Source organism: Lacerta agilis, chromosome Z, assembly GCF_009819535.1.
Source record: "Lacerta agilis isolate rLacAgi1 chromosome Z, rLacAgi1.pri, whole genome shotgun sequence".
Taxonomy (NCBI): domain Eukaryota; kingdom Metazoa; phylum Chordata; class Lepidosauria; order Squamata; family Lacertidae; genus Lacerta; species Lacerta agilis.
Genome location: NC_046331.1, coordinates 15287549 through 15315345, shown reverse-complemented (window position 1 = coordinate 15315345; position 27797 = coordinate 15287549). Strand labels below are relative to the sequence as shown.

The 27797-nt window shown below is 44.4% G+C and overlaps 1 protein-coding gene across 1 annotated transcript; it reads left to right on the top strand.

Moving 5' to 3' along the window:
• The first annotated feature begins 84 nt into the window (after positions 1-84).
• On the top strand, positions 85-26371 carry PTGES (prostaglandin E synthase). The gene is made up of 4 exons (XM_033138026.1): positions 85-219; positions 7599-7741; positions 17002-17084; positions 25825-26371. Exons 2-4 carry the CDS (start codon positions 7625-7627, stop codon positions 26072-26074), a joined length of 450 nt encoding a protein of 149 aa, XP_032993917.1. The 5' UTR covers positions 85-219; positions 7599-7624; the 3' UTR covers positions 26075-26371.
• The last annotated feature ends 1426 nt before the right edge of the window (positions 26372-27797 follow it).

Genomic DNA, 27797 nt, shown 5'->3' with positions numbered 1-27797 from the left:
GCATGGCAAGCATCCCAGCAGCGCCCCTCCCTCTTCTTCTGTTTGGCTGGAGAAGAGGTACACGTGACAGCTTCCCACCCCTATATCAGAGCCTGCTATCAGAGCAGCTGGAGGAGTCCTTTGCTGAATGGCTGAGCTGTGTTTATCCTGAAGTAATCAGATATGTGGTTCTTCTTATAGGAAAGTTGCTGTCGTTCCTACTCTCAATCCATTCTAGTGGTAAGTGTGTTATTGGCTGTGATCCACTTGCTTCCCCCACCCCCACCCCCACCCCTCAGTCTTGGAATGCAACTTTTGTCTGGGAGCCAAGCATGAGGGATGCTTTCTCTGCTCCAGAATGTCACATCAGGAATTCATTTGCAAAACAAATTAGCATTCCATTCCAAGCCGGAAGCAAGGCAGTGTTTTCCAAAACGCTGCAATCTTGCAAACCCCCCCCCCCGTTTTATAACTGCCTTTTGTTTACCAGGGGCCACCCCCTATTTTCTGACTCCTCTCTCTTTTAGAGAGAGAAATTGTTCTTTATGTGTGTGTGTGAATTGTAAAGCTTCAGTGTTTTAGTTTACACCTTGGGGCCTCTGGAAGTTCAGTCTGGCAGTGGAGCTTTCCATTGTTGAACAACTGCCAAGTTCCCTGGGCTAGTTACGTGTTGCCCTGTTTACCTCTGGAACCACCTGCTGCTGTTGCTTGCCTCTTCCATCTCTTTGTCTGAGTGAAGGGAAAGGACTAAACATGTGGTCTATCTGTGCTATGCAAGTGGTATACGTTAAAGGCACGTGTTAAAAGTTTTACGGCTTATATTTCCACACTTTTCTTTGCTGCATGCTTGGCCATGTTAAACCTCTGCTGGGGTTCTCTCACCAAAGAGCACTTGCCCCAAACTTGGACCTTGGCCTTCCAATGGCTTTTTCCAATACCTGGCAGGGTTGGTGTGGGCATTAAATGAGGAGGGGGAGGACCATGGATGCCACCTCGAGCTCCTTGGAGGAACAGGTGGGATGTCTATGCATGCAATCAAGGAAGCTGGCCAGGTGTGGAAAGCACTCCTGCCCCTTTAACACCTAGGCAGAAGAGGACTTTTTTTCAGTAGGTGGGAAACCACACTTGCTGTAAGGTTTTCCTCCGCATACCTGTTAAAGGGGCAGGAGCTCTCTCAGCTGTTGGCTGCCAACCTACCACCGGCAGAACTGTAACTTTTAAGAACTGCCATCTAAGCTTGTCTTTTTCTTTCCCTCAATCCATATTCCCCCTTTCCTTATGTGTCATTTCCTTTTGGGATTAGCTGACTATATGACAGAACATGTCAGGATTGTATTGCCTGTTGGGTTCCTGCACCAAGTGAGGTTTGTGGTACTTGGGCCCTATGGGTGGGCTCTCTCCGAGGCTCTCTTGGTGCCCATCAGGACCAGTAGACTGGAAAGCAGGCAAGTGAGAAGAGTCAGAGCCAATGACAGGCAGAGTGGCTCCCTGATTGGTTGTAATTAAGGAGGCCGGCCAGTGCTGGCTGACAGAAGTTGATGGGGCAGAATGTTTCCCAGCTCTACCTGGAGATGCCACTGTGGACTGAAGCAGGGGCATTCCGCAAGCAAGGCAGGTGTTCTAGCGCAGAGCTGTGCACTTCCCCTTAAAAAAATAAAGTAAAATTCCAGTCCCTGTGGTTCTGAATAAAAATCTGAATCAGCACAGGAAGCTGAGTCAGATGGTTGGGTTCATCTAGCTCAGTATTGTCTACACAGACTGGCAGCAGCTGTCTAGGGTTTCAGGCAGATTTCTGGAATTACCTGGCAATGCCAGGGATTGAATCATGGACTTTATGCATGCGAGGCAGATACTATACCACAGAGCTATGGCTCTTTCCCATAAAATCATATTGTTGTCTGTTCCAGATCTCTGAGCGGCGAGAGACTCTGGGGGTACCACTGTTATGAGGACTAGAATCTTATTTTCATGGGAAAGGCCGTAGCTCAGTGGCAGATACAGTAATGTGTTTTGCATGCAGAAGGACCCAGGCTTAGGAGATACAGTACTATTGCCTGACATCCTGGTGAGCTGCTGGCTGTCACTGTTAGTACGCCCTGTTCAGCCCACGTTTTAAGGGTGTGCATGGGCTAGGCGACTGGAGCACCTTCACCAACCTTCCTATCACAGGAACGTAGACACAGCATTCCAGAGCTGTCAACCTTCCTTTTTTTTGCATTGGGAAACAGCGCTGGAATAAGGGAATTTCCTGTAAAAAAAGGGGAAAGTTGACAGCTATGCAGCATTCCCGGAGAACAGGTCCTGGTGCAGTGGACTCACATCTGCTCATTGTGAGCACCTCAAATGCAGCAGAGTAACGGAAGCAAAGCTGTGGAGGTTTTGAAGCATACCTAGTTTATTTCCAACAGTCACTACAAATCACTACAGACATGCATGAAAAGAGCAGCTCTCATACAGCCATATATAAGAGCGAAAACTTTCTGTACCAGAAATATTACAACATGTCTTGTCAGTTGCTTCAACAGCTGTACCTGTAACATAAGACAATAGAAACAGACCATTAATACATTTGGCATACAGAATAAGTTTGTTGTCTTGAAGTATTTTGCATTGAGACCTGGTGAAAACCACTCTAAAACCCTGAGGGGTAAGTTGAGAAACACTCAAAAGATTATCCTGAAGATGAGGAGCGTACAAGACATTCTTAATTGTAGCGTTAAGGCTCTTTAAAAACACAGTTCCATGAACCAAGCTTTTTTTAAAAAAAAAAAATTAAGAAAAATTTAAATCAATACATTTTGTCAATACTACAACCAATTACATTTTACCCCCTTTCTCCCCTCCCCTCCCCCCTCCTCCTCAGACTTCCCTCAGCTCACTTTTCTGATTTATTTATTCATATTGTTTCTGCATGTTATAAAAATTGTACAAATCCTTTCCCTGTTGGTTTATATTGTACTAATAATTTTTTGTGTGCATGTTTATTCAAAACCTGCCAGTGAGTCTGTCTCTTTGTTGCTTTTTCAAATAGTTTGTAAAAGGTTCCCATTCTTCGTTAAAGTCCCAGTTGTCCTTCTCACGTAATTTATATGTTAGTTTTGCCAGTTCCGCACAGTTCATCAGCTTTTCTTGCCATTGTTCCTTCGTTGGAATTTCTTCTTTCTTCCAGCCTTGTGCTAGCAAAACTCTTGCTGCAGTTGTAGCATACATTAATAGATTCTTTATTTTCTTTGGCAAATCTTTACCTAAAATCCCTAACAAAAATGCTTCCGGCTTTTTAACAAATGTCATTTAAAACTTTTTTTCCAATTCATTATATATCGTTTCCCAATATTTTTTTACTACTCTACATTCCCACCACATTTGATAAAAGGTCCCTTCTTTTTCTTTACTTTTCCAACATGTATTTGACCTGGTTTTGTACATTTTTGCCATTTTTACTAGTGTAATATACCATCTGTACATCATTTTCATGTAATTTTCCTTCAAAAGAGAACAGTCTGTGAATTTCAAATCTACCTTCCACAATTTTTCCCAGTCCTCAAATTGTATGTTATGTCCTATATCTTGCGCCCATTTGAACATAACTGATTTAACCTCCTCCTCTTTCATTTCCCATTCTAGCAGAATACTGTATGCTTTCTTCAATAGCTTCACGTCTTCCTCTTCAACCTCCTTTTGGAATCTAGAGATTGTATAACTAAACCCTTTTGTAATAATAATAATAATAATAATTAATACTTTATTTCAGCTATAAGCTCATACAAAACCCTTTTGTATTATCTTCCTTACACATCTCATTTAATTGTCTGTAATGCAAACAACTCTGAAAATATTCTTTAATTTCCTCATAATCTTTTAATTTCCATTTTCCATCTTGATCTCTCAGTAAGTCTCTATATGTAGGCCACTTTCCCTTTTTGCCAAGCGGTTTGAGTAACAAAGCTTCAATTGGTGATAGCCACCAAGGTGTTTTTTGTTCTATTGGGTCTTTGTATCTCTCCCACACTCACATTACTGATCTCCTAATTATATGGTTATAAAATCCTTTATGTACTTTCCCTTTCCCATACCATAAATATGCAGCCTCGCAGTACAATTTAAGATCTGGGAGGGGGGGGGCCTCGAAGCCTCCTCTTTCTTTTGTACCTGTAAGTATCTTACGTTTAATCCTTGGCCCACCCCAACAAACTTGGAAATATCATTTTGCCATCTTTTGAGGTAATCATCCTTAATCATTACTAGGACTGTCTGAAAAAGAAAGAGCATTTTCGGCAATACATTCATTTTTACTGCCAAAATTATTCCAAGTAGGGAAAGGTTCGTTCTACTCCATATTTCTAAATTCCTTTTTATCTCACACCATACTTTTTCATAATTATCTTCATACACATCTATATTTCTTGTTGTTAGCCACATCCCTAAATATTTTACTTTTTTGTGATTTTCTATCTCAATACTTTGCACCAAATCTTTTCTCTCTTCTTCTTTTAAATTTTCAACTAATAATTTAGTTTTATTTCTATTTAATTTGAATCCTGCTACTTCCCCAAATTCTTGAATTTTCTCTATTACCCTAGGGAGAGAATTTTTTGGATCCTCTACCGTGATTACTAAATAAGCAGCAAAGGCTTTCAATTTAAATTCCTTTTCCCCCAGTTTTTATCCCTATAATCTCTTTATCTGCTCTTATATTTCCTGCAAGTACTTCTGCTCCCTCCTTTCTCATAACATTAAAGTAAAACAAAAGATCAGTCGATTCTTGCAATGGGAGGGGTAAAAAAGCCAACGGTCACTGTAGGCCAGGTGTGGGCAGCAGCGGATCTAGGAGAGTGAAACCAGTTCAGCTGTATTGGGTGATGAAATTTGAGACCCCAAGGTCTGCCACTGGTGTTGGGACCCATGCCTGCTGGGGGTGATGGGAGTTGCGGTCCAGCAACGTATTTTGGGCCAGAGGTTCTCCATACCTTATATGCAGATTTATTTAAGGAACTTCCGTGTTGGCTGACTTTCTGGGAATCCTTTGCAAGCTGTTCCATTATAAGCCCTGTCTGTCAAAGAGCCCCCTAACCGCAGCCACGAAACCCCAATGCATTGCAGAGGATTTTCAGGCAGGGCAGTATAAGGCTAAGCTGTGACCCTCCAGGTGTCTTTGGACTCAAACTCCCATCATTCCTGGACTGTTTGCCATGCTGGCTGGGGCTGATGGGAGTTGGGGTCTAATGAATATGTGGTGGGCCACCCCTGACCTCAGGAGAGGCATCCCCCAACCCCATGAGGAGGGAATGCCTCTTAAATGCTCCTCCTTAGAAAAGGGACGGGGAGCATGGAGTCCCATCCACTTCTTGAGGTCTAAATGTTCCTTAGCTCTGTTAGAAGGCACATCTTGGGGTTGCTAACCTAATGTTGCTCTCTCTATGGGCATGATGTCATTGCCCATTGCCGCCCTCCATGGCCATGGCAGTGACAGATTTCAGAGAAATGTGACTTGGCCATGGCAGTGACAGATTTCAGAGAAATGTGACTTGTGTTAGGCATGTTTGCAGCCACCGCCTAGCCAGAAAGAATTTCACAAGTCTTGGTGATTAACCTGGAGTTTCTCCAAAAAAAGCCAAAAAAAAACACACCCCACAACATTCTTAAGAACATCACTGATTGCAAGCAACATGTTCATACCCTCCAACATTTCTCTGATGAAAATAGGGACATCCTATTCCATAAAAATAAGAAAAAGAGCTTTACTATTTATATTCCACGCATCTGACTGGGTTGCCAGTCGGGGTGGCTTTCAGCATATATAAAAACATAATTGAACATTAAACATTTTTAAAAATAAAAACCTTCCCTATACAGGGATGACTGGGAGGGTCAGATAGCTACATACCCTCCAACATTTCTCCGATGAAAATAGGGACATCCTAAGGAAAAGCGGGACATTCTGGGATCAAATCAGAAACCGGGACGGCTTCTGTAAATCTGGGATATCCCTGGAAAAGGGACACTTGGAAGGTGTGTATGTTACAGAACTCCCATGCTTCTAAATCTTGCCCGACCCCCTGACACTTAAAGGAGGTGGTGGTTAATCTTAAACCTGTGTGGTTTGTTTGCCTTAAGCAGTGATTCCCTGCTCTCTTTTCCTGATTTCCAGTCTATTTCTGGGCCCAAATCAAGGTGTTCACATTTGTGTTTAAAGTCCTAAACAACGTGGGCCACAAAGATCTGAGAGTTCTCGTCCTCCACCACCCTCTTGGGTGTTAAGATCAGCAGAGGGGGTCCTCATGGTAGTTCCACTGTCCTCAGGCATTCAGGATGGTTGCAGCCCCAGAGAGGAACTTATTTGTGGCAGCACCTAAGTTGTGGAACTTCACTCCCACAGAGGTGCATCTGGCATCTTCACTGGACAGTGTCCATCATATGTCAAAGACACCCCTCTTTACCCTAACTTTGGACACCTAAGAACATGAGAAGAGCCCTGCTGGATCAAGCCAATGGCCCATCTAGTCCAGCATCCTGTCCTCATAGTGACCAACCAAATGCCCATTATGGGATGTCCCAAAGCAAGACCTGAGTGCAACTGTTGTTCCCTATTATCTGGTATACAGAGATAGACTGTCTTTGAGCATGGAGGTTCTGCTATCACAATAGACTTCCATATGAGCAGCCTTACTAGATTAGGCCAATGGCCCATCTAGTCCAGCATCCAGTTCTCACAGTGGCCAGTGAGATGCCCCAATGGGAAACCTGCAGGCAGGATTAGAGAACAATAGCCCTATCTCTGCTCCTGTGTTATGAATAGCAACTGCTATTCATAAGCATTCCTGCCTCTGATCTTGGAAGCAGAGCATAGCCATCCTGGCTTGTAGCCATGGCATCTGGATTATAGGTTTTCAGGACCCACCCTCTTCTTGTGATTGTATCTTTTTAAAAACGGTTTGTAATACTGAATTTTAGGGACCCAGGTGGTGCTGTGGGTTAAACCACAGAGTCTAGGGCTTGCCAGTCAGAAGGTCGGCGGTTTGAATCCCTGTGACAGGGTGAGTTCCCATTGCTCGGTCCCAGCTCCTGCCCACCTAGCAGTTCGAAAGCACATCAAAGTGCAAGTAGATAAATAGGGACCGCTCCGGCGGGAAGGTAAACAGCATTTCCGTGCACTGCTCTGGTTCGCCAGAAGCGGCTTTGTCATGCTGGCCACATGACCCGGAAGCTGTCTGCGGACAAATGCCAGCTCCCTTGGCCTATAGAGTGAGATGAGCGCCACAACCCCAGAGTCGGACACGACTATACCTAATGGTCAGGGGCCCCTTTACCTTTAATACTGAATTTTAAATTCACCTGATGGTGAAGGGTGGGGAACAACAACTGCAGCAGCAGCAACAAATAAACAAATAATGTAACCTCTGAGTATAAATCCAAAGGGTTGCATGTTGCAATGCTGACTGGTACAGACTCCATCCAAAGAGTAGATCTGGTGATTAATGTTGATCCAACCCCTTTCTTACATGATATAATCTGGCACTAGTTTTCAGACCTCAGAAGGAAAACGAGCTCCAGATCTCTGTCTCTCTTTCTCTGTTTCTCTCTCTCTCTCTCTCTCTCTCCACCCCACCCCACTCTCTCAGGAAACAGCATCGATCCTTCACTTCCCATGCAGAAAATGATGGAGAATGAAGCCTTCGTGTCTTTCGTATTCTTTGGCACCCTTTTGGTCATAAAGATGTATGCTGTAGCCGTCATAACAGGGCAAGTGAGGCTTCGCAAAAAGGTAGGCAAGTCGTTCTTTTTGGCACTCGTGTGAGTGTAAAAGGAGTTTTTACTCTCCATGTGGCTTTTGAAAATGTCTGTCTTAACTTTTTGGTATTTTGCAGCAAGTTGTGATCTCATTTCATGCATTTAATAGGTGCTACTGTTTAACTTTCTCTGTCTTGCATCTGTTTACATTTTTTCCCAAACTGGGCTTTGAACACACTTTGCAAAAAAGAAAAAGGGAAACCAGAAACCAGGATGTGGAGTTTTATGAGAGACTTCCCAATAGGAATTTGATGGTTTGTTGTTTTTTTTTTTTTTTTTTTTGAGGTGTTAAGATAAAAAAAAACAGCTGATCCATCTTTCAGATTCCTCTATTTGAATATTTAAATCCTTGCTGTAGTAACTTTTAAGGCCCACCAAGGGACCAATGGTCAGTACCTGGAGTTCTTCATAAGTAATAGAGACCAGTGCTTTGCTTCTGTGACCTTGATTCAATTCAGTAAATTCAAAATTAGTCAGGGATCTAGTAGCAGGCATTTTAAGTGACTAATATGCCAATATATGGTGAAGTTGACACTCCTTGTAACTAATTTAGAACCAGGTCTCTTGTTTTTAATCTGATCTTTGTTCCATTGGAACAGGATTGCCAATAATGTAGAAGCCACACGATCCGAATGTGTTTTTGTGTTCACATGACAACTTTACGCAGAGATAAATCAGCCCCCTTAGAATGATGACCAAGGCGGAGTAGTGGTGAGCAGCCTGAAGAAAAGCATTGCTGAAAGCTCTTCCAAATCTTAAACGGGTCATATTTCTTCTGATTGGTGTGCAAAGTTAACTCCTTCAGCATCTGTGGCGTGCATTCTTTTCCCCCCAAGAAGGAGAATTTCAATTGCCTTTTGCAGTTGTAGTAATGATAACATCATTAGGAAATTTGCTGGGGAAATAATGACTGTCTACACATCATTCCACCTTATTAGTTGTTTTGCTATGCTTGCCCAGCATTATTATTGATGTTTGGAGGGGCACTCTTGAGTTATATAGCATTGACTGGGGATGAAGCAGTCTGGCCACCCTGAAACTTTTGCAGTGTTGAAAGCAGGATTGTGAATAACCACCTATGTACTATCCTGTGCACAGATCATAGAACCATGGAGACACCCCAAGTGTCATCTAGTCCAACCCCCAGCAATGCAGGACTTGCAGCCAAAGAAACCCTTGACAGATAGCCATCCAACCTCTGTTTAAAAACATCCAATGAAGGATTGTCCACCACCTTCCCAGGGAGTCCATTCCACCCTCAAACAGCTCTTGCCATCAGAAAGTTCTTCCTAATGTTTAGTTGGAATTGCCTTTCTCATCATTTGAATCCATTGGTTCAGGTCCTGCCCTCTGGAGCATCAGAAAACAAGCTTCAACCATTTTCCATGTGGCTGCCTTTCAGATACAGTGGTACCTCGTGTTACGTACTGTCCCCCTTATGAATGCTGCATTCTGCTAACCTGGAAGTAGATGCCCCTTGTTGCGACCTTTGCCCCGGAATGTGAGCGGAAGTTGTGCTCTGGTGGCATGGTGGGAGGCGCCATTAGAGAAAGCGCGCCCCATGTTACAAGCGGTTTCCTGTTACGAACGGACCTCCAGAATGGATTAAGTACATAGCACGAGGTACCACTGTATTTGAGGATAGCTATTGGGTCACTTCTCAGTCTTCTCTTCTCCAGGTTAAATATACCCAGCTTCCTCAATGTTCCTTGTAAGGCTTAGTTTCCAGATATTTTATCATCTTGGTCGCCCTCCTCTGCCTCATCTCCCAGCTTTTCAATATCATTCTGAAATTGTGGGCCCAGAACTGGGCACAGGATTCCAGTGGGAGCAGGGGAGATGACCAAGGCAGAATAGAGCAGTACTATTACTTTCCTTGATCTGGATACTAGACTTCTGTTGACGCAGCCTAGAATTGTTGCTGCCTCGCAGTGCAATATGTCTCTCTCTATATCAGTTGCTGGAAACCACAGGAGGGGAGAGTGCCTTTGTGCTCAGGTCCTGCTTGTAGGTTTCCCATAATGCACATATTTTGGCCACTGAGAGAGCGGGTGGCTGGACTAGATGGGCTACTAGCCTGATCCAGCCTGTAGTTCTTATGTTCTTAGAGGGACTTCTGCTTAGCAGAAGTTTGCGTGATGTTAAAAAAAAATGAGTTTGTTTTCTTTTTCTTTTTTTTAAAAAAGCTGTAGTTTCTTTCCTGTTCCCTAAAGGGAAGGAATGTCTTGTCAAGTACTTCTTGGAAATCTAGCTTTCACTTCTTGTTATTTGGGGGGGGGAAACTTGACTGATGTGTTCTGCAGTTACTGTATAGGTGGTTGTCTAGGATGCAATCAAACAAACCAGAACACAGCTGATCTCTTTTTGTACCCACTCCAGATGGTGCACAAACCTGCACTGTGTGTTGGGGGAGGGGGTGCATGGCCCCTGCCCACTTCCCAAATTACAAAGCGAATAGGGGGATTTTGTGGAGGTTTCTGCGTGCCGAAGTTGGATCGAGCCATTAACCAGGCATGGTGGCTCCCCAAGTTGTTTTGTAGAGTTGGGGGATAAAACAAATGTTCCATTTTTATGTGATGTCCGAATTTTAGTTTTTAGTTTTCAGTATAACAAAACCCAGCTAACTAGGGAAAGCTAACTGAGCTCAACCAGGATAGGAGTAGTGAAGTAGAAAACTGTTTGATGAACAGATCTAGATTTTAATCACAATGAACTATTTTCCAGGGCACTCTAATGATTTGGTGGAGGGATTAAAAATTATTCCCTCCCCCATGTGGATTATGCTGGGGGGGCAAGGTTCACCCCAACACCCCTTTCCCTATGCAAGTAAATGGAGAGACCTGTTTTCCAGGGAGAGGATGCAGAGTTCCCACAAAAATTCCACTGTGGAGAGTGGGCAGAAGCCCACCCTGCCAACAATCCTTGGGTTAACAGGGACATATCTGAGGAGCAGGTGACATTCCCCAGTCTTTCCTGACAATCTTTTCTATCTCCTGTTGTTCCTATTGCACCCGCTCCAAAACAATACAGTATTCATTGTGGGGGAACCATAAATCTGTATTGCTTTTGGGTGGGTGCTGAAGAGAGTGGTGTGTGTTTGCATATACAAGTCTCTGAAAATTGTGTGAGTTGAACCTAGGCTACTGTAGAAAGTCAGTCTCTGCACCCACTTTTCGCTCTGGCCAGGCCCACCAAAGGTATGCAGCCCACTGAAGATTGCCCAGGAGGGAATGTGACCTTCAGGCTGCAAAACATCACCCATCAGAGAGAAAGGGAAGTTTAAACTTCAGGGATTGTGGTCAATGCTAGTCCTAGAATCATAGAATCATAGAGTTGGAAGAGACCACAAGGGCCATCCAGTCCAACCCCCTGCCAAGCAGCAAACAACTTACTACTTAGAGTGGACTCATTGAAGATAATGGCCTACTTAGAGTAGACCCATTGAAGATAATGGCCATGACTAATTTAGATCTCTTAATTTCAGTGGGTCTGTTCTCAGTAGACTCTTTGTTTGATACCTGACCACTCCATCCAAGTTACAAGTGCTTTCCTGAAATGTTAGAAGTGATGCAAATTATCCATCAATAATTCACATTACAGTGGTACCTCAGGTTAAGAACTTAATTCGTTCTGGAGATCTGTTTTTAACCTGAAACTGTTCTTAACCTGAGGTACCACTTTAGCTAATGGGGCCTCCCGCTGCCACTGCGCTGCTGCTGCGCGATTTCTGTTCTCATCCTGAAGCAAAGTTCTTAACCTGAGGTACTATTTCTGGGTTAGCGGTGTGAGGGATCCTAATCCCCGATCCCTCCCTTTCGATATTTCCCCAACTGTGTCTCTCCCTAGGTTTCACTGACGACTAGAATGAATCCTAAAGTGTTCATATGGGAGATGTCTCTGGGGTACCTCAGTGCTTCACATTCGAAAACCTCTTGCCACCTATGGGATCTCCCTCCCCGGGTTCCCAACTACTGCAGTTTGCCTCACCTTTTTGGCAACTGCGTGGCACCTTTGGCTTCACTGCCCAGCCCTCTGTATGACAGTAGAATAAGCAAACCGTTTCCTCTTCCACAGGAAAACTTTGTTCTCTCCTCTTAGTCACACCTCTTAAGGCACTGATACACTGCCAGAGTCAATGAACGTTGAAACACATTTAACTTTATCGAGGTAACTTGAAAACATGGATGTCCAGGGTTATTACTGTTACAAATCTTCTTCTCATGTAATTCAGCTTTGTTACAACATAGCATTGGTAAAGACCTTTCCTCCCATTCCCCAAAGCCTAACCTCTCACGATCTCTCTCCAACCCTCTCACCCTCTAACCCTCCTGACCAACTGCCATTTCCCCCTTTAAAAGGGCGAAAAGCCCCGCCTCCTACGAGTGAGCCGCCAGTCACTTAGAGTGGATGTTAACTCCTAATACGCTGGGCTCCTGACCATACCCAGCCTAAGGGCTGATCCATTACAAGCGGAAGCGTCTGTAACCTGAGGTGTCTGTAACCCGAGGTGGTGTTGTTCAGTCGTGTCCGACTCTTCGTGACCCCATGGACCAGAGCACGCCAGGCACGCCTATCCTTCACTGCCTCTCGCATTCATAGAACTATTTGGTTACCGTATATGAATTGTTGCAAATAGTTGCAAAACAACTCCTTCAGCGATTTAAAGGGGGGGGTCTGGACAATTGTCAACCAGGGTTAGCTAATGGCCTTGGATAACTCCAGGCTTTCAAAATCATCCTTGTCATCATTCTTTTAAAAGAGCTTTCTCTTGGAGAGGAATTGAGATGCTTGTATTCAAAATAGTGAGCTGGCTTCCAATGGACACTTGCTAGTTTCCAAACAGTGTCTGTACATTCACCATTTTCAAAACAGATTGTTGCAACATCAAGGGCTAGGTGCTGGATCCTTTCAGGAATTGGAAGTGATCCAATGCCAAAACCTCTGCAATTGTGATGCTAGCAATGCCTGGAACTTTTAATGAAAAGGCAACCAGAAATAATCTAATCCTGACTATTTCAAATTAAGAAACCCAAAATGGTGGCTGTAAATGGAATACCAAAACAGGATGTTACTGCAGTTTCAGCTGTGGACTTATTGGAGGTGGTGGTTGTTTTAATATTCTTTTGGAATGTTTTAAAGAGCATGGCTTATGGAACCCCTTTCACAACCTGGGGTTTATTCATAAGAGAACTGCCACCTTGCATTAAGTGGTGCAACAAACCTGAGACAGTTGTGGGAAATCACCAGGCACAGACACAGCCATGCAGCCAGAGACGCTGGGTGGAATGTTTGACTAAATCTTCCAAAATGCTGATAAAAGCCTTCTGGAATGGGAATAAGCAGTCTTCGCTTTTTATTATACACTCTCTGTAAAGCTCATAATCTCCTGGAGTGGGGAAAATACTTTAAAACATCCGTCTTTGAACACAGTCTGAAGACATCTCACATCTTCTGTCTCTGAGGCTGAGTTACAAAATGAACAGAATTGAGGGCTAAAGCTTTGAGCTGGTTGGGGTTGCATATTTAGTTGCTCCCCCACCACACACACACACAGAGCCCCACACTTGTAGAAAGCTTGCAAACCAACTCAGCTTTTCCCCACATGTAGAATGCTAGAAAATAAGTCAGAGGCACCATCTGCATAAACTGGATCTTGCCGATTTGTAAAACCAGCTGGCGGTGTTTTTCGGAAATATGCTACTTCAACATGCAAGGGGCGGTGCAGGTTCACAGTAGGGATGGGAGAAAATTTCATTTCTGTTTGCATTTAAAAGCAAATCTACCTAATGTGTGTTTTACAAACAGTATGGGAACCAAAACACACCAGTCCTTTGAAATCTGCACATCTCTGCATTTTTGCAGTTTCCCAGCCAGGTAATCTGTCTGAAAATGCCCACATCTGGGGAAAACGTGCGAAAAATGCATATCTTCACAGAAATAATGTATCGAAATGTATCATATTGGGGGGGGAATATAAATATATGGGGAAATAAGCTTTGCAGAAAAGATAATGAGATTGACAAAGTTTCATGAAGAAATGTGTGTGTGGGGGGGAGGAATTCATATTAAAATGCCTGGGTTTTGAATTAGGCATACTTTTCTTCCAGTTAAAAAAAGGACAATAGAAACAAACATATTTGTTTGATGTTGTAATTCTGAAGTGGTTAGAAAGGATTTCTTGTACAGTTTTCCTTTTGGCTTCATGAAGCCTATTAAAAGTCCACGGGGGGGGGGGGATGCCGGGTTTTTTAAATGAGGGCTTTTAAAAGTAAATAAATAAATTGCTAGCTGATGTGTAAATGTGGAGAAGTGAGTTTAAGACAGGGGAAAAGAGAAACTTGGAGAAACCAACTATGGCATATTCACCCATCCCTTGTTGTTACAATTACAATTATTAATTAAATTTATTAGTCACTTTTTTGCCATGGCGAATCAAGGCAACTTACAATATTTGAAGCAAAAAACAACAACAACACGTGTATACATTCAAACTAGCATAAATTAAAAGACTTCTCATATTTAAAAAAATTCTGCACACTTGGCAAGCTGGCATATTGGTGGGGGGAAAGGTTCTGCCTCAGTCTCTCCCTGTTGCATGGAGATTGCCTTTCCATGTGGGGAGCGTTCGTGCACCAGCCTGCCTTCTCTTCTCTCCCCCATCCCTGCAATCATAAGGTGTGAGATCTGCAGAGGGCAATGCCAATCAGTGCTTTTGCACTCCCTGAAGGGGTTCTGCTGGGACTAGTTTGCTTCAAGTGTAAGCATTCCACAGTCTCCACCACTTCCTCAAGGAAGCTGGTAATTAATTTGAATGTTTTAGAGCTGAGATGACACTTATGACCCGAGGCTGCTCCTGGGAGGGGCTGGACCTTGGCACTTTCATGCCTGAAGTGTGAAGCTGCAGGCATCTTTTGTCAGATGTTCTGGAGCTGAGTTCATTCGCATAAAATCCTGCGAATAGGTTACAAGGCAGATTGCCAAATTGTGGTTTGGCACGCAAGAAACTAGTCCTCATGGTCTTGTAGGTCTTCCTTAGTAAACATAGGAAGCTACCAAATGCTAGGTAAAGATTATGCCTTGGCACCCTGAACAAACAGCAGCTCCCAGGATTCTTTGGAAGTGGAGAAGTCATGCTTTAAATGTATGGGTTTGTCGGAGCCCTCATCTACACCATTCATTTAAAGCAGTATCATATTATGTTAAACAGCCATGGTGTCCCCCAAAAGAAACCTGGGAACTGCTGTTTTTAAGGGTCTTAAAAGTTGTTAGGAGACCTCTATTTCCCCTCCCAGGATTTCTGCATCAATCTCTCTTCCCAGGGAACTTTGATAATTGTAAATCTGTGGGGTCTCCTGACGACTCATGGAATTGTAGCGTTGGAAGAGACACCAAGGGTCATCTAAGTCCTTGCATTGCAGAATACTGAGCTAGAGCATCCACAACAGATGGCCATCCAACCTCTGCTTAAAAACCTCCAAGGAAGGGGAGTCCCCACCTCTCCTGAGAGTCCTTTCCGCTGTTGAACAGCTCTTACTGCCAGAAAGTTATTCCTGATGTTTAGTTGGAACCTCCTTTCTTCTAATTTGAAGCCATTGGTTTGGATCCTACCCACCAGAACAGGAGAAAACAAGCTTGCTCCATCTTTCGTGGAACAACCATCCAGACACTTGAAGATGGCTATCATATTTCCTCTCAACACCCTTAACAGTTCCAAGGAGTCCTTAGGCAATGAAGCAAGATTTTAGTTCACGTGGCTGTGAATAAAGGGCTAGATTAAACAAGAGCCTAGGGAGCTGCCTTATGCCAAGTCAAACATGTTCCATCTAGCTCAGTATGGTCTACACTGGCTGGCAGCAACTGTCTGGGGTATCAGGGGTCTTTCCCAGCCCTACGTGGAGATGCCACGGGATTGAACCTAGGACCTTCTGCATGCAATGCAGATGCTCTGCCACTGAGCAGTGGCCCCTCTCCACAATTTGTGACATGAGCTCCTGGTTGGCTTGTGCAGGGACCCTTTTCTCCTGTGTGAACCTTGAGAGTTTTACTGATCCAGCAACCCTCCTTTGTGCCAATGGCTAGCCAGGCCACCCCAACTCTAGCCCAAAGACAGGATCCGCCCAAAGGGTTTTTGTTGCTCCAGGAAGTATGTGGTCTGTGGCCAGTGTGCATGGGGGAAGTAGCAAAGTAAAACAGAACCTTGCTCACCTTAGGGAAAGGCTCAGTGTAGCCAGAGATTTTTCTAACGGGTAGGCTTCACTCTTCATGGCTCCTCCATCGGAAAATGTATTTATTTATTTCCTGAAATGTATGCCCTGCTTGATTGTAAAACAAAACACAGTAATCTTAAAGCTATTTACAAAATAGACAAAGCAATAAGAAAAATTAATTTAAGACTTTTGAAAAAGTTAAAATAACAATAAACCAAAAGCAGGTTGAAATTTGCATCAGCTTTCGATTGTTTGTCTAAACAAAGCAAGTACAGATTCAGGTAGGTAGCCATGTTGGTATGATGCAGTCAAAATAAGTAAAAATAATAATTAATTTAATTTAAAAAATTATCCAGTAGCACCTTAGAGAACAACTCTAAGTACAGGAACCAAAACAAGTCCAGAAAAGGTGGCTGCCTGACATCAATAGGCAGGGAGTTCCAAAGTTTAAAGACAGGTATGACATGGTACCTGTAACAGGGCTAGTTCCTTAGATCAGGCACGTCCAACAGGTAGATCGTGATCTACCGGTAGATCACTGGATATCTGTGGTAGATCACTGGCAGATCACTGGCTCCCCCCAAAGAAGCCCAAAAAGTTTGGCTCCCCAAAAAAAAGCTCAAAATTTTTGCCCTGCACCCTCCAAAATGGGGCTTTCCTCCTCCCTAATAAAGTTCAGCAAATTTGACCTGAACCCCCAAAAAGGGGGTAGATCACTGCCAGTCTTTAACTCTGTGAGTAGATCGCAGTCTCTTGGAAATTGGCCACCCCTGCCTTAGATCAAAGCGGCTGAGTAGACGGATTTGGGGTAAGGTAATCTTGCAGGTGAACTGGCCGCAAGTTGTTAAGGGCTTTGTATACTGATAGTAACACCTTGACCTTGGCACAAGCGTGATATGCCAAAAGTGCCTTGCTTCTGTCAGCGATTGTGCTTTTAGCAAAACTGCTTACAATATGCGGGGAGATGCAGGGAGAAAGTTCTTACTATGAGCCTGTCACGAACTAATTAATCCTTGTCTTCCTCCAGGCATTTGCCAATCCGGAGGATGCTCTGAGGCACGGAGGTTTGCAATACCACAGGGAAGACCCTGATGTGGAGCGATGCCGCAGGTGAGTCTTAAAAATAAAAATAAAACTCCTCTTCGCACCATTAGGAGGCCATCTTTCCCTTGTACTTCAACAAATCAATTGCTGGCTCTGCTTTGCATGGCTAACCAGTGATGTAGATTTTGAAGCTGCTTTGTGTTGTTCCTTCCCTCTTCCCATTGGATTGGGTCCCCCTAGCATCACTGAGGACATATCATTGGTAACTTCACAGGCCACTCCAGAGATGTGGAGAAGTTTGGGGAAATGGGTGTGTGTGGGTTGGACAGATTCATGCATCCCGAGTGGAGATGGGGGTGAAAGTCATAGAATCATAGTATAATAGAATCATAGAATTGTAGACTTGGAAGGGGCCCTAAGGATCCTCTGGTCCAACCTCCTGCAATGCAGGATGTTCCAACTAAGCATTTAGTCACATCTAGTCACATTTAAAGTTTAGAATTCTGCCCTAGATGCAACAGATCACATCTCAATTTCCCTTAAGCACAGAAATTTTATATATCTGTTTCTATATCTACAGCATCTATCTATTTACAAACATACAAAGAATGCCAAAGGAACAATTCGCTGCTTGGCTTGACCAGGGAAAGACGCAGGTGGAACAGAACTAGTGTTCTTTTTCAGCAGGGGAAACCAGCAAATTAAATTGGCCGAAGGCAGGAGCACATCTTTAGTACTTAATGCCCAATTAAAAAACGCTTGCCACTTCTCAGAAATTGGATCTCTCATTCCTCCCAGAAAAGCTTCATTAGTTGTTGCCTTGAGGAGTGTATGGTTAATTCATCTACTAATCTACTTGAGGTTGATCAGCAGGGTTCCCATCCAATTTGGTGGCAGCTTTTTTAAAAAAAACAAAAAAAAACCTTTTTGTTCTTTTTTTAAAATAATAATAATAAAAAACCCAGTTACCATGAAAAACACAACTGTACCAGCACAGTGACACAGTCTTAGGGTGAAGAGAGCATAAAATATATAATGGTAAGGCTAAAACTATGTATTGTTTCAACCTACAGAACTTGTGGGTTGGTTCTGCTCAGAGTAGATCTGCTGAAACTTGTGGACCTAAGTTAGTTGTGCCCATTAACTTAAGTGGGTTTACTCTGAGTAAGACAAGCATTGGATACAACTACCTATATTTACACAGAGGTTATCTGGCATTTTTTGAGACAAAGAAAGAAAGAAAGAAAGAAAGAAAGAAAGAAAGAAAGAAAGAAAGAAAACAGATAATATTTTGGACTATTTTTCAAACCTTTTTTGGCTAGATTTATTTATTTAATTTGATTTATTGCCATTTATATCCTACCTCCCCCCCCCCAGGATCTCAAAGTGGCATATGTGGTTCTCTCCCTCCTCATTTAATCCCCACAACAACCCTGTATGGTAGGTTAGGTTAAGAGAGGCAGTGACTGGTCCAAGATAACACCCATTTTGCTTCCAGGTCAAGTGGGGATTCAATCCCTGGTCTTAGTCTGATACTGTAACCACTGCACCACGGTGGCTTTGGTTTGTACTGTTTTGCTGTTTGACTCCTGTCTCCAGATTGGTTTTATAGGTTATAATACAATAACACTTGGTAGTAAACAGAGGTTCCACTTGGGCTTGACCTCTCAAACTTAAACATTGATTTTTTTTTATCTCCCCCTTCACCCTAAGGTGGTCCCACAGCAGACTATAATAATTTAAACACTATATTAAAAAGGAATTACCGGTATATGTGATTTTACAATATAAAATCACAGATATAAATAAGGTGGGTCTCAAGTGTCTTAGTCCATAGACAGAGTCAGGGACTTCTTAAATTTGGAGAAAAGGCAAGTAAGAGGCAACATGATAGAAGTTTACAAAATTCTGTACAGCTTGGAGAAAGTGGGGAGAGAAAATCCCCCCTCCCCTCTCTCTCATAACACCACAACTCTGTGGGTATACAGTGAAGCTGAATGTTGGAAGACCCAGGACAGATGAAAATTACAGCACAGAGTTAAATTATGGAACTCCCTTCTGCAGGAGGCAGTGATGACCATCAGCTTGGATGTTTTAAAAAGAGGATTGGAGAAATGCATGGAGGAAAGGGCTATTGAGGGCTACTAGCCAAGAGGGCTGTGCTCCAATGCTTTTGAATACCAGTTGCTGGAAACCACAGGGGAAGGGGAGAGGGCTCTTGTGCTCGTATCCTGCTTGTTGCTTTCCTACAGGCATCAGGTTGGGCGACTGTGAGATGCTGGACTAGATGGGCCAATGGCCTGATGCAGCAGACTCTTCTTATATTTTTGACAAGCCGATGAAAGTGGCCTGAAGGACCCTCTTTGCCCACCCACCCCCCACAACAGACTCAAAGCGCTTGACACTTGCAGCCCTCGTTGTGTGATGGTTCAGTATCCAGACCTCTGAATCAAAATGCACTGCTGCAGGACTAGTCTGAACAGGAATATTAAGTGCCGGTGGTGTTCAGCTGGCCCTGAAATCCCCTTGAGAACATGTGATTGACTTGTTTCAAGCACCTGCGGGGTGAAGTCCTGTTTTGTTTCGTTTCTTTTGTAAAGGAAAAGAGGTGAAGCAGAGTTGACTGGGTAGGGAGGGCATAGCTAAGAGAGGGAAATGGTGCAAAAGCAGATTTGGGAGAGGGAGGAGCAGCTGGTCAAAGATGCAAAGGCTAATAAAGTTGTGGGCTTCCAATCCTACAGCCTTGGGAGAACAAGAAGGCTCAATGGCTCCATATAAAATTTCCCCCCTTAATCAAACTATGGCATTTGCAGCCACAAGACAGTGGTGATGCCAGTTGTTTTTTTAAGGCTGATGGACCCACTTGTGGAGGACACTGCTATTGGTGGCTACTAGCCATGATGGCCATATGCTACCTGCCTCTGAATGCCAGGTTGCTGGGGAACAAAACTGGGGAGAGTGTTGCTCAGGACTTGCTTATGGGCTTTCCATTGGGGCATCTGGTTGGCCACCGGGAGAACAAGGTGCTGGAACTAGGTGAGCCACTGGATTGTGGAGCTGGGAAGCACTGGGTCTCTTCACCCTGTGTTCAATGTGCTCCTAGCCACACTGAAAATTTGCTGGTCAGCCTAGGCAGCTGTCAATCCAGGCACCAAAAAGAAGCAGCAGCTTTGAGTCACCTAGTAGGTATATCACCTGTGGGCACTTTTGACAACTGTAGCAGCTGCCTAGCACCGTTAATTGATTTCTCTCTGTGTTGAGGAGGATTAAGTGCACCTTAAATACTTCCTGCTGCCAGGAACAGGCTGTCAAGAGTTGTGTCAGCTGGCTGACATCAATGGAGATCCTTCTGCTATGGATACTGTGCCTTTCCCTTTCATTGAGTGGTGATCCTCATCTGTCATGGAGAGGGGAAGGAAAAGCTCTGACCAAGTGAGGAGTGGCTGATTTATTTATTTTTAAAAGCTGGTAAAAGTTTCCTCCCCAGAACTATTGAACGTATGGTTATGAAGAGGAGAGGGTGTTTTGTGGCATAGGAAGGGCAGGAAAAGTGTTTCGGGTCTGGTGAGATTTACAACTCTCACTGTTTGCTTTGAGAATGAGAGCTGGCTTTGGAATGTAAGCAAAGGATTTGATGGGGCCTTTCACTTCCATAATCGGCAGGATACGACATGCTCTAGGCAATCACACTTCAAAGGAGTGGGCAGGGGTTCAGCTTTTCAGGAGGGTAACATGTAATTGCAAATAGCCCCCCTACCCCCTCCCAAAAAAAGACCCTTCATCCCCTTTAGGGATAGGGAAAGAAATTAGATTCGGTTTGCATGTAACGGCAGCTCTACCAAATTTTCACTGTCTGAAATACCACAGAATTAAAGAATTGTAGAATTGGAAAGGACCCCAAGGATCATCTAGTCCAACCCCCTGCAATGCAGGAATCATGCCTAAATAACCCCTGACATATAGCCATTCAAACTCTGCTTCAAAACCTTCAATGAAGGAGAGCCCACCACCTTCAGGAAATCTGTTCCACGGCTGAACAAGTGTTCCTCATGAGGCTTCCAGACCCTTGAGCATCTTGGCTGCCCTCTGCACACCTTCTAGCTTGTCAGTCTTCTTAAACACTATAGAATCATAGAACTGAAGAGCTGGAAGGGACCCAGAGGGCCATCTAGTCTAACCCCTTGTGATGCAGTAATCACAGCTAAAGAATCCCTGGCATTGGCCATCTAACCTCTAAAACTCTTCAGTGATATTATTATTATTATTATTATTATTATTATTATTATTATTATTATTATTATTTAATTACCTGCCATTCACCAGCAGGTCCCAGGGAGGGTTACAACACTTTAAGATTCAGAATTAAGACCATTAAAAACCTATTACAATTGCAGGATTGTCTGCCCTTTAAAATGTACACTTCTCAAGTTTTTGCAATGCCAGTTCCGCAGCCAAATAGTGTGAATTTAAACAATGCACATACAAAGGTAAATTGTGCTAAAATGAGTTGAATCAAGGGAAAATATAAATATGGCAGAAGTATGGTTTATAGACAGCAAGTATTGGCCAAAAATTGCATGTAATAACGTTCATATTAGGAAAAATTCACACTCCATTGCTGAGGACTTAAAAAGAAGGAAAAGCGTGTGCAAAATGAGGTGGAAATGTGGAGGGCAGCACTTAGGACTGGGGAAAAGAGAAACCAAAAGAAGGTGAAATTGACTGAATTCTCCTTCCTTGACCGGGGGGGGGGGGTTTACCGGTACATCTTTTGGAGAGCCACTGCTAGTCTGGGTAGACTGTACTGAACAAGAGGGGCCAGTGGTCTGACTCTGTAGAAGGCAGTGTCATATGTTCTTGTTTAATCTAGCTCCCTTTTCAGAACCATGAAAATTGGACTCATTCTTACTACATTTTTAAAGGACTCTGTTCAAACTGCAGCAGCATCTTCAGGAAGAGCCCCTGCCAGTCATTGTAGACAGTACTGAGCTTGATGGGCCAAAGCCTGGCTCCATATAAGGCAGTTTCTTATGGTTCCTGGACATTCATAATGTGTCTTGCATTCATTCATTCCTTGTCATGCAAGAGGGAAACGACCTCCTTGGTGACCCAGGGAGAGTTTTTAGTGACTGTTTCCCTTTAATTCTGTTGGCCCATTTCATTATGGATTTCGTTCCCCAGGGGGCTGTGTGCTTCCTGAAAGTTGTACCCTACAACCCAAGCCAACACATCAAAGGTTATTTTGCTGTTGTTGACTTTTAAAATAAACGTTCTAGACCCCCCCATCTCCCACCCCCACTGCAGCCCCAGACTTTGCCCTTAATCTGCACCGACCCTTGAAGGCAGGAAATTGTTCCATTGAGGTGTTATGGCTTGTGGCTTGACTTGTTTACGCATAATCCCATTAGCAGCCCTGGGTTGTGGCCAAGGTGTGTGCATACATAAATGCAGAAAGGCTGGGGGGGGGGGAAGAGAAAGGTGGGGGCTGAGGAGCCAGGAAATGGTGCAACCACGCCATTGCCATGGCAATGATCCCATCCATGTGCGTACATCTTGCCTTAATGAGGACACGGTGATTGGAGCCAGCTGCGAGGCTTGGGTTCCGTTGCCTGCTTTCCCTGAGATTTCTGCCACTGCAAATGACCACAAGCTTGTGTGCTATGTGCAGTTCTGTTCACCCTCACCCCCCCCCCCCCAACAAGGATATTGCAGGGTTGGAAAAGGTTCAGAAAGGGGCCACCGAAATGATCAAGGGGTTGAGCAACTCCTCTGTGAGGAAATCTTGCAGCATTCTGGGATTTTCAGCTTACATAAAATGTGAGTGAGAGGTGACACGATATAAGTTTATGAAATGATGCCTGGCATGGAGGAAGTGGGCAGAGAGAGGGGAAAAAGTTCTCCTCATCACACGAGAACTCATGGACATCCAAGGAAGCTGAATGTTGGGGGATTCAGGGCAGATAACAGAAAGTCCCTCATAGTTAACTGTTTTAAAGTCATCCACATTGCTGGCTGTGGAATGCAACTGAAAGCAATGCATCTGAATCCCAGTTGCTAGAAGCCACAGGAGGAGAGAGTGCTGTTGTGCTCAGGTTCTGCTTCCTGGTTTCCTGCTGGAGCCTCTGGTCAGCCACTGTGAGAACAGGATGCTGGAGCTAGATGGGCTATCCAGCAGCAGCCCCTCCTTAACGTTCTTAAACCCCACTCCATGGCCTCAATGGAGGCAGGAGGTTTGGGTGGGTGGGTTTGAGGGGAAAGAACTACTGAGGCAGTGCTGAAATGGGATGCAGCATAATTATATGTGCAACAGATTTTGCTACTCTCCTCCTCCTCACCACCACCAGCCAAAAAAAAGTTTGGGGAAATTGGCTCTTGTCTGTTTGCAGCACCAAATCAATTTATGGGAAGCCCATAAGCAGGACCTAAGTGATACAGCAACTCTCCCCACCTGTAATTCCCAGGCACTGGCATTCAGAGGCATATTGCCTCCAACAGTGGAGGGAGAACATAAAGACATAAACGGAACCCTGCTGGGTGCGGTTCTGAATGCATTTCCCTCAATGCAAACCTCCTGCCCGTGGGCCAATGGTGACCTACAAGGCCATTTGCCTCAATCCATGCCCACCTGCCAATCAGAAGACATCGCATGTAACATCATAAGGTGAGCCCTGCTGGATCATCCAGCCCAGGATCCTTTTCCCACAGTGGCCAGCCAGATTCACATTATGAGAAACCCACAAGCAGGACCTGAGTGCAGAAGAAACTCTTCCTGCTTGTGATTCCTGACTAACTGGGGTTCAGATGAATGCTGCCTCTGACACTGGAGGGAGGGAGAACGTAGCCATTGCGGCTAATAGCCCCGAAAGTCTTGTCCTCTGTGGTTTCATGTTTTCATTGTTGGGACTTAGTATGAACGTAGGAAAACAAGAAAAGCCAGCCAGGTGTGCCAAAGTGAAGCCCACAAACAGGACCCATGTGCAATAGCATCACTCTCCCCACTTGCAATTTCCAGCAACTGGAATTCAGAGGCATTGCTTCTTCTGACCAAGCTCACCCACTTCTGCCTTCTAGGCGACTGAAGATCATGCCAAGCCCCAGAGCATTCATTATCAGATTCCAAAAGCTTTGTAGACTACTAAGGTAGTCTACAAAGCTTTTGGAATCTGATAACGATTGAAGGAGATTTGAAAGATGACTCAGTTGAGGCAAGGTCTGAGCTGGTGACCTTCTTCTGGGGTGAAAAGTTGTGGTTTGGGAGTGGTGCCAGTAGAGGCTTTATTCCCGAACAGTCACTTGGGTGCGTCTTTTTTATTGTTATATAACCCTATTAAAACCAGCCTCGTGTTGTTCAACTGTACCTACCTAAGGTAGATTGTGCTGGAATTTCCCCCTTGTTCATAGAGCTTGTTTAGCATGTACCCACCAGTAGGCAGACATCTCTGGGTTGTTTCAGGGGGGAAATGGAACCTGCCCCCACCCATCTAGGCAGGTGTCAAATCCTCCCCCCCCCCAAAAAAAACCCCCAACATCTGAATGTTTTGTAAAATGTGTGCTGAGTTTTGTGGCTGCTGTTGAAAACACAATTGATATGAAGCCTAGATGGGCAAACATCTCTTCAAGATCGAGCTGGGAAAGGAGAGGGGGCCAGTTTACTCTCCAGCAAAAACTGGTGGTGAACATTCTTAAAAGAGGTTTTCCTGCTTCTTTTGTGGCCATAGCTCAGTGACAGAATATCTTCATTGTACCCAAGAGGTCCTGTGTTCAGTCCCCGGCATCTCCAGGTAGGGCTGGGAAAGACTCCATACCTGGAACTCTTGAGAGCTACTGCCAGTCAATGTACATAATACTGAGCTAGATGTACCAGTGGTCTGGTTTAATTTAAGGCAGCTCCCTATGTTGACACAGTGAGATGTTTCCTTCCCCACCCCCTACACTTTTTAAAAAGTGAGTGCAACCTTTTAAAAACGCTTGATAACTTTGCACTTCCGTTAGTACACGTTGTATACCTACTTCCACTAAAATAAGGATTCTGTATAATTTTCGGTGTCTCTCCCCCAAATTGTGCCCATGTTTGTAGACATAGACACATTAATCCAACTGATATCTGCATTCCAGACTTCAGTGAAATCCATCAAACAGGTCTGTTTGCTTTGAAAAGTGTCAATTTCTCCTCCCACCCTTAAGAATACAAGAAAATCCTGCTGAATCAGGCCGATAGACCACCACCTAACCCAGCATATTGTTCCCACATTGGCCAACCAGGTGCCCCAGTAGGCAGCCCACAAGCAGGATTCAAGCACAAGAGCAACTCTGCCCTCCTACGTTCCCAGCAACTGGAATTCAGAAGCACGACTGCCTCTGACTATGGAGGCAGAGCATAGCAACTGTGGCTAGGAGCCAGTGACAGCCTTCATGAATTTGTCCGATATCCTCTTTTAAAGTCATCCAAGTTGGTGACTATCATAGCCTCCTACAGGAACAAGTTCCATAGTTCAACTATCCACTGCATGAGTAAGTCCCTTCTTTTATCTGTCCTGGATCTTACAACATTCAGCTTCATGGGATCTCCACAAGTTCTGGTGTTACAAGAACTTTCTCCATGCCATGCCTAAAATTATATAAACTTATTTCTTCTCTTATGCACCTTTACTCTAAACTAAAAAGCCCCAAATGCCGTGATCTTCCCTCATAGGGGAATATCTCTATCCTCCACCTTGGATAATTTGGGTTGCCGTTTTCTGAACCTTTCCTGCTCCAAAATACCTAAATGATTATCTGGGTTCTCCCTCCCCCCTTTTTTTTGCAGGGCTCATCTCAACGACATGGAGAACATTTACCCCTTTCTCTTCCTCGGTGCGATCTACTCCCTTCTGGACCCCAACCCTACTGTGGCCCGGATCCACTTCTTGATCTTCTTCTTTGGCCGGATTGTCCACACCTTGGCTTACCTTTTGAAACTAAGGGCTCCCACACGTTCAGTGGCCTACAGCGTGGCCCAACTTCCCTGCATCTCTATGGCCCTACAGATCCTCTTTGCAGCTATCAAGTCCTGGTGATGGCTTTGATCTGAGACCTGAAATGGGTGGGAAATGAGATGGACAAGTGGCTTCGTTTGTAAGAGGTGGATAAGGCTCTTTCTTTTCCTTGCTATGGTCTGGTGATGTGCACTTCAACCTCAACCACTGCATCTCTTTGCCTGGATGGACTCTCAGTCATGTCATCTTCAGACTGGACAGTTTGCTTGGCGATCTCTCCTAGGAGGGGGAGGCAGCTTTCTGTTGCTGATGGGCGTGTGGTGCAGAGGTTCAGGTCCACAAAATGATAAATAAAAACACTTATTGCAGTAAAGAATATCTTGCTAGTCCCAAGCTGTCTATTTCAACTCTGGGGGATTTCACTTAGAACAGAACTTGGTGGACATGACTTCCAGAGGTGAGAGGTGGCACTCCAGAGCTCCTTATCTGGCCCTCCAGATTGTGTGGAGTACTGTGGGAAGGAGGGAGAACCCTGCTCTAGTTTGCATCTCGGGCTGTGTCTCTAGTTGATTCTTGGCACATTGTTTGGGGAATTAGACACAGCAGAACTTTGCTGGTAAGGAAGTTGTTCTGTGTTGAAGGGGAGATTAAAGGATAAGGAAACAGCCCCACCAAGGAGATACTGCAAGACTGAGCATATGGAATGCAATGTGAACTTAAATGCTTTCAGATTCAGCTGTGGGTGTAGATGATGCTCTGGCACACACAGGCTAATAGTATTAGTAGTCTAATAATAATAATAATGCAAAAAGTGATTGCACTAAGCACAAACCAGTACGTGTTTTAGAAAGTGAAAAGTGTGAAGTCTTTCCTTTTCTCTGTCCCAAATGCCCTCCGCAAACAGAAAAACCAACTTTCAGAGTGGGGACCTACAACAAGAGTAACACTATATGGGTAGATTTGACCAATCGGTTCTTAAGCCTCATTGCAAGGTCTTGAAAAGAGCTCTGCTGGTTCATGTGAAAGGAATGGGAATCCTGCAAACAGGACCGGAGTGCAATAGGAACTCTCAGTACTTGCAATTCTGAGCAACTGGCATTCAGGGGCATATTGCCCTCAGTGAATCAACCTTTCAGCCAGGGTCTGGTGCTCTTCAAATGTTTTGGGCTACAACTCCCATCAGTCTCAGTCAGCACAGCCATGTGATGCTGGGGCAGATTCATGCACAGCTGCGCAAACTAGGCGCTGATGGAAGCTGTAGTCAAAACAAGTTGGAAGGCAGCAAGTTGTCAGAGGCTGCCCTCTAGTGATACTTTGTGGTTATGTCAGGCAAATGCCTCCTCATTTTTGCTGTTCGCATCCATCTGTATTAGAAATCAAAGGACTACTCTTCCAGTTCCAGGGGTGAAACAAACCACTGCAGCACAGAAGTGACTCCCCTGGGGTTCAAAGCCTGGGCAATATGGTCCAAATGGAAGCAGAGCATTATTTTGGGCACCAGGAGTTGCCAGAAGGAGGCGTACAAGGGGCCATTCAATAGGGACTCCACTCCGGATTTGCGTAGGGTTTAATCCTTAGCCTTGTCTTCTCCCAAAAATATCCCGCAAGTTAGTGGAGGTTTAGGACCAGCATTTTCCTTCTCCAAGATGGGCTCCTTTCCCAGGTTGACGACGAGCCCCATCTGCCCCTCACTTGCCTCTACAGCACATGCAGAAACTGCCTTCTTGACCATGGGATGCACTATTGGTCTGGTGCACTAAATCTGCTGGAGCCTGTCTTTGCGTGCAGGGGAAGCCCCTAACAC

Coding starts and splice junctions, on each gene's coding strand:
- PTGES (XM_033138026.1), top strand. CDS start 7,625: ATGCAGAAAATGATGGAGAATGAAGCCTTCGTGTCTTTCGTATTCTTT. Junction 7,742..17,001: donor AAGTGAGGCTTCGCAAAAAG/GTAGGCAAGTCG, acceptor GTCTTCCTCCAG/GCATTTGCCAATCCGGAGGA. Junction 17,085..25,824: donor GATGTGGAGCGATGCCGCAG/GTGAGTCTTAAA, acceptor TTTTTTTTGCAG/GGCTCATCTCAACGACATGG.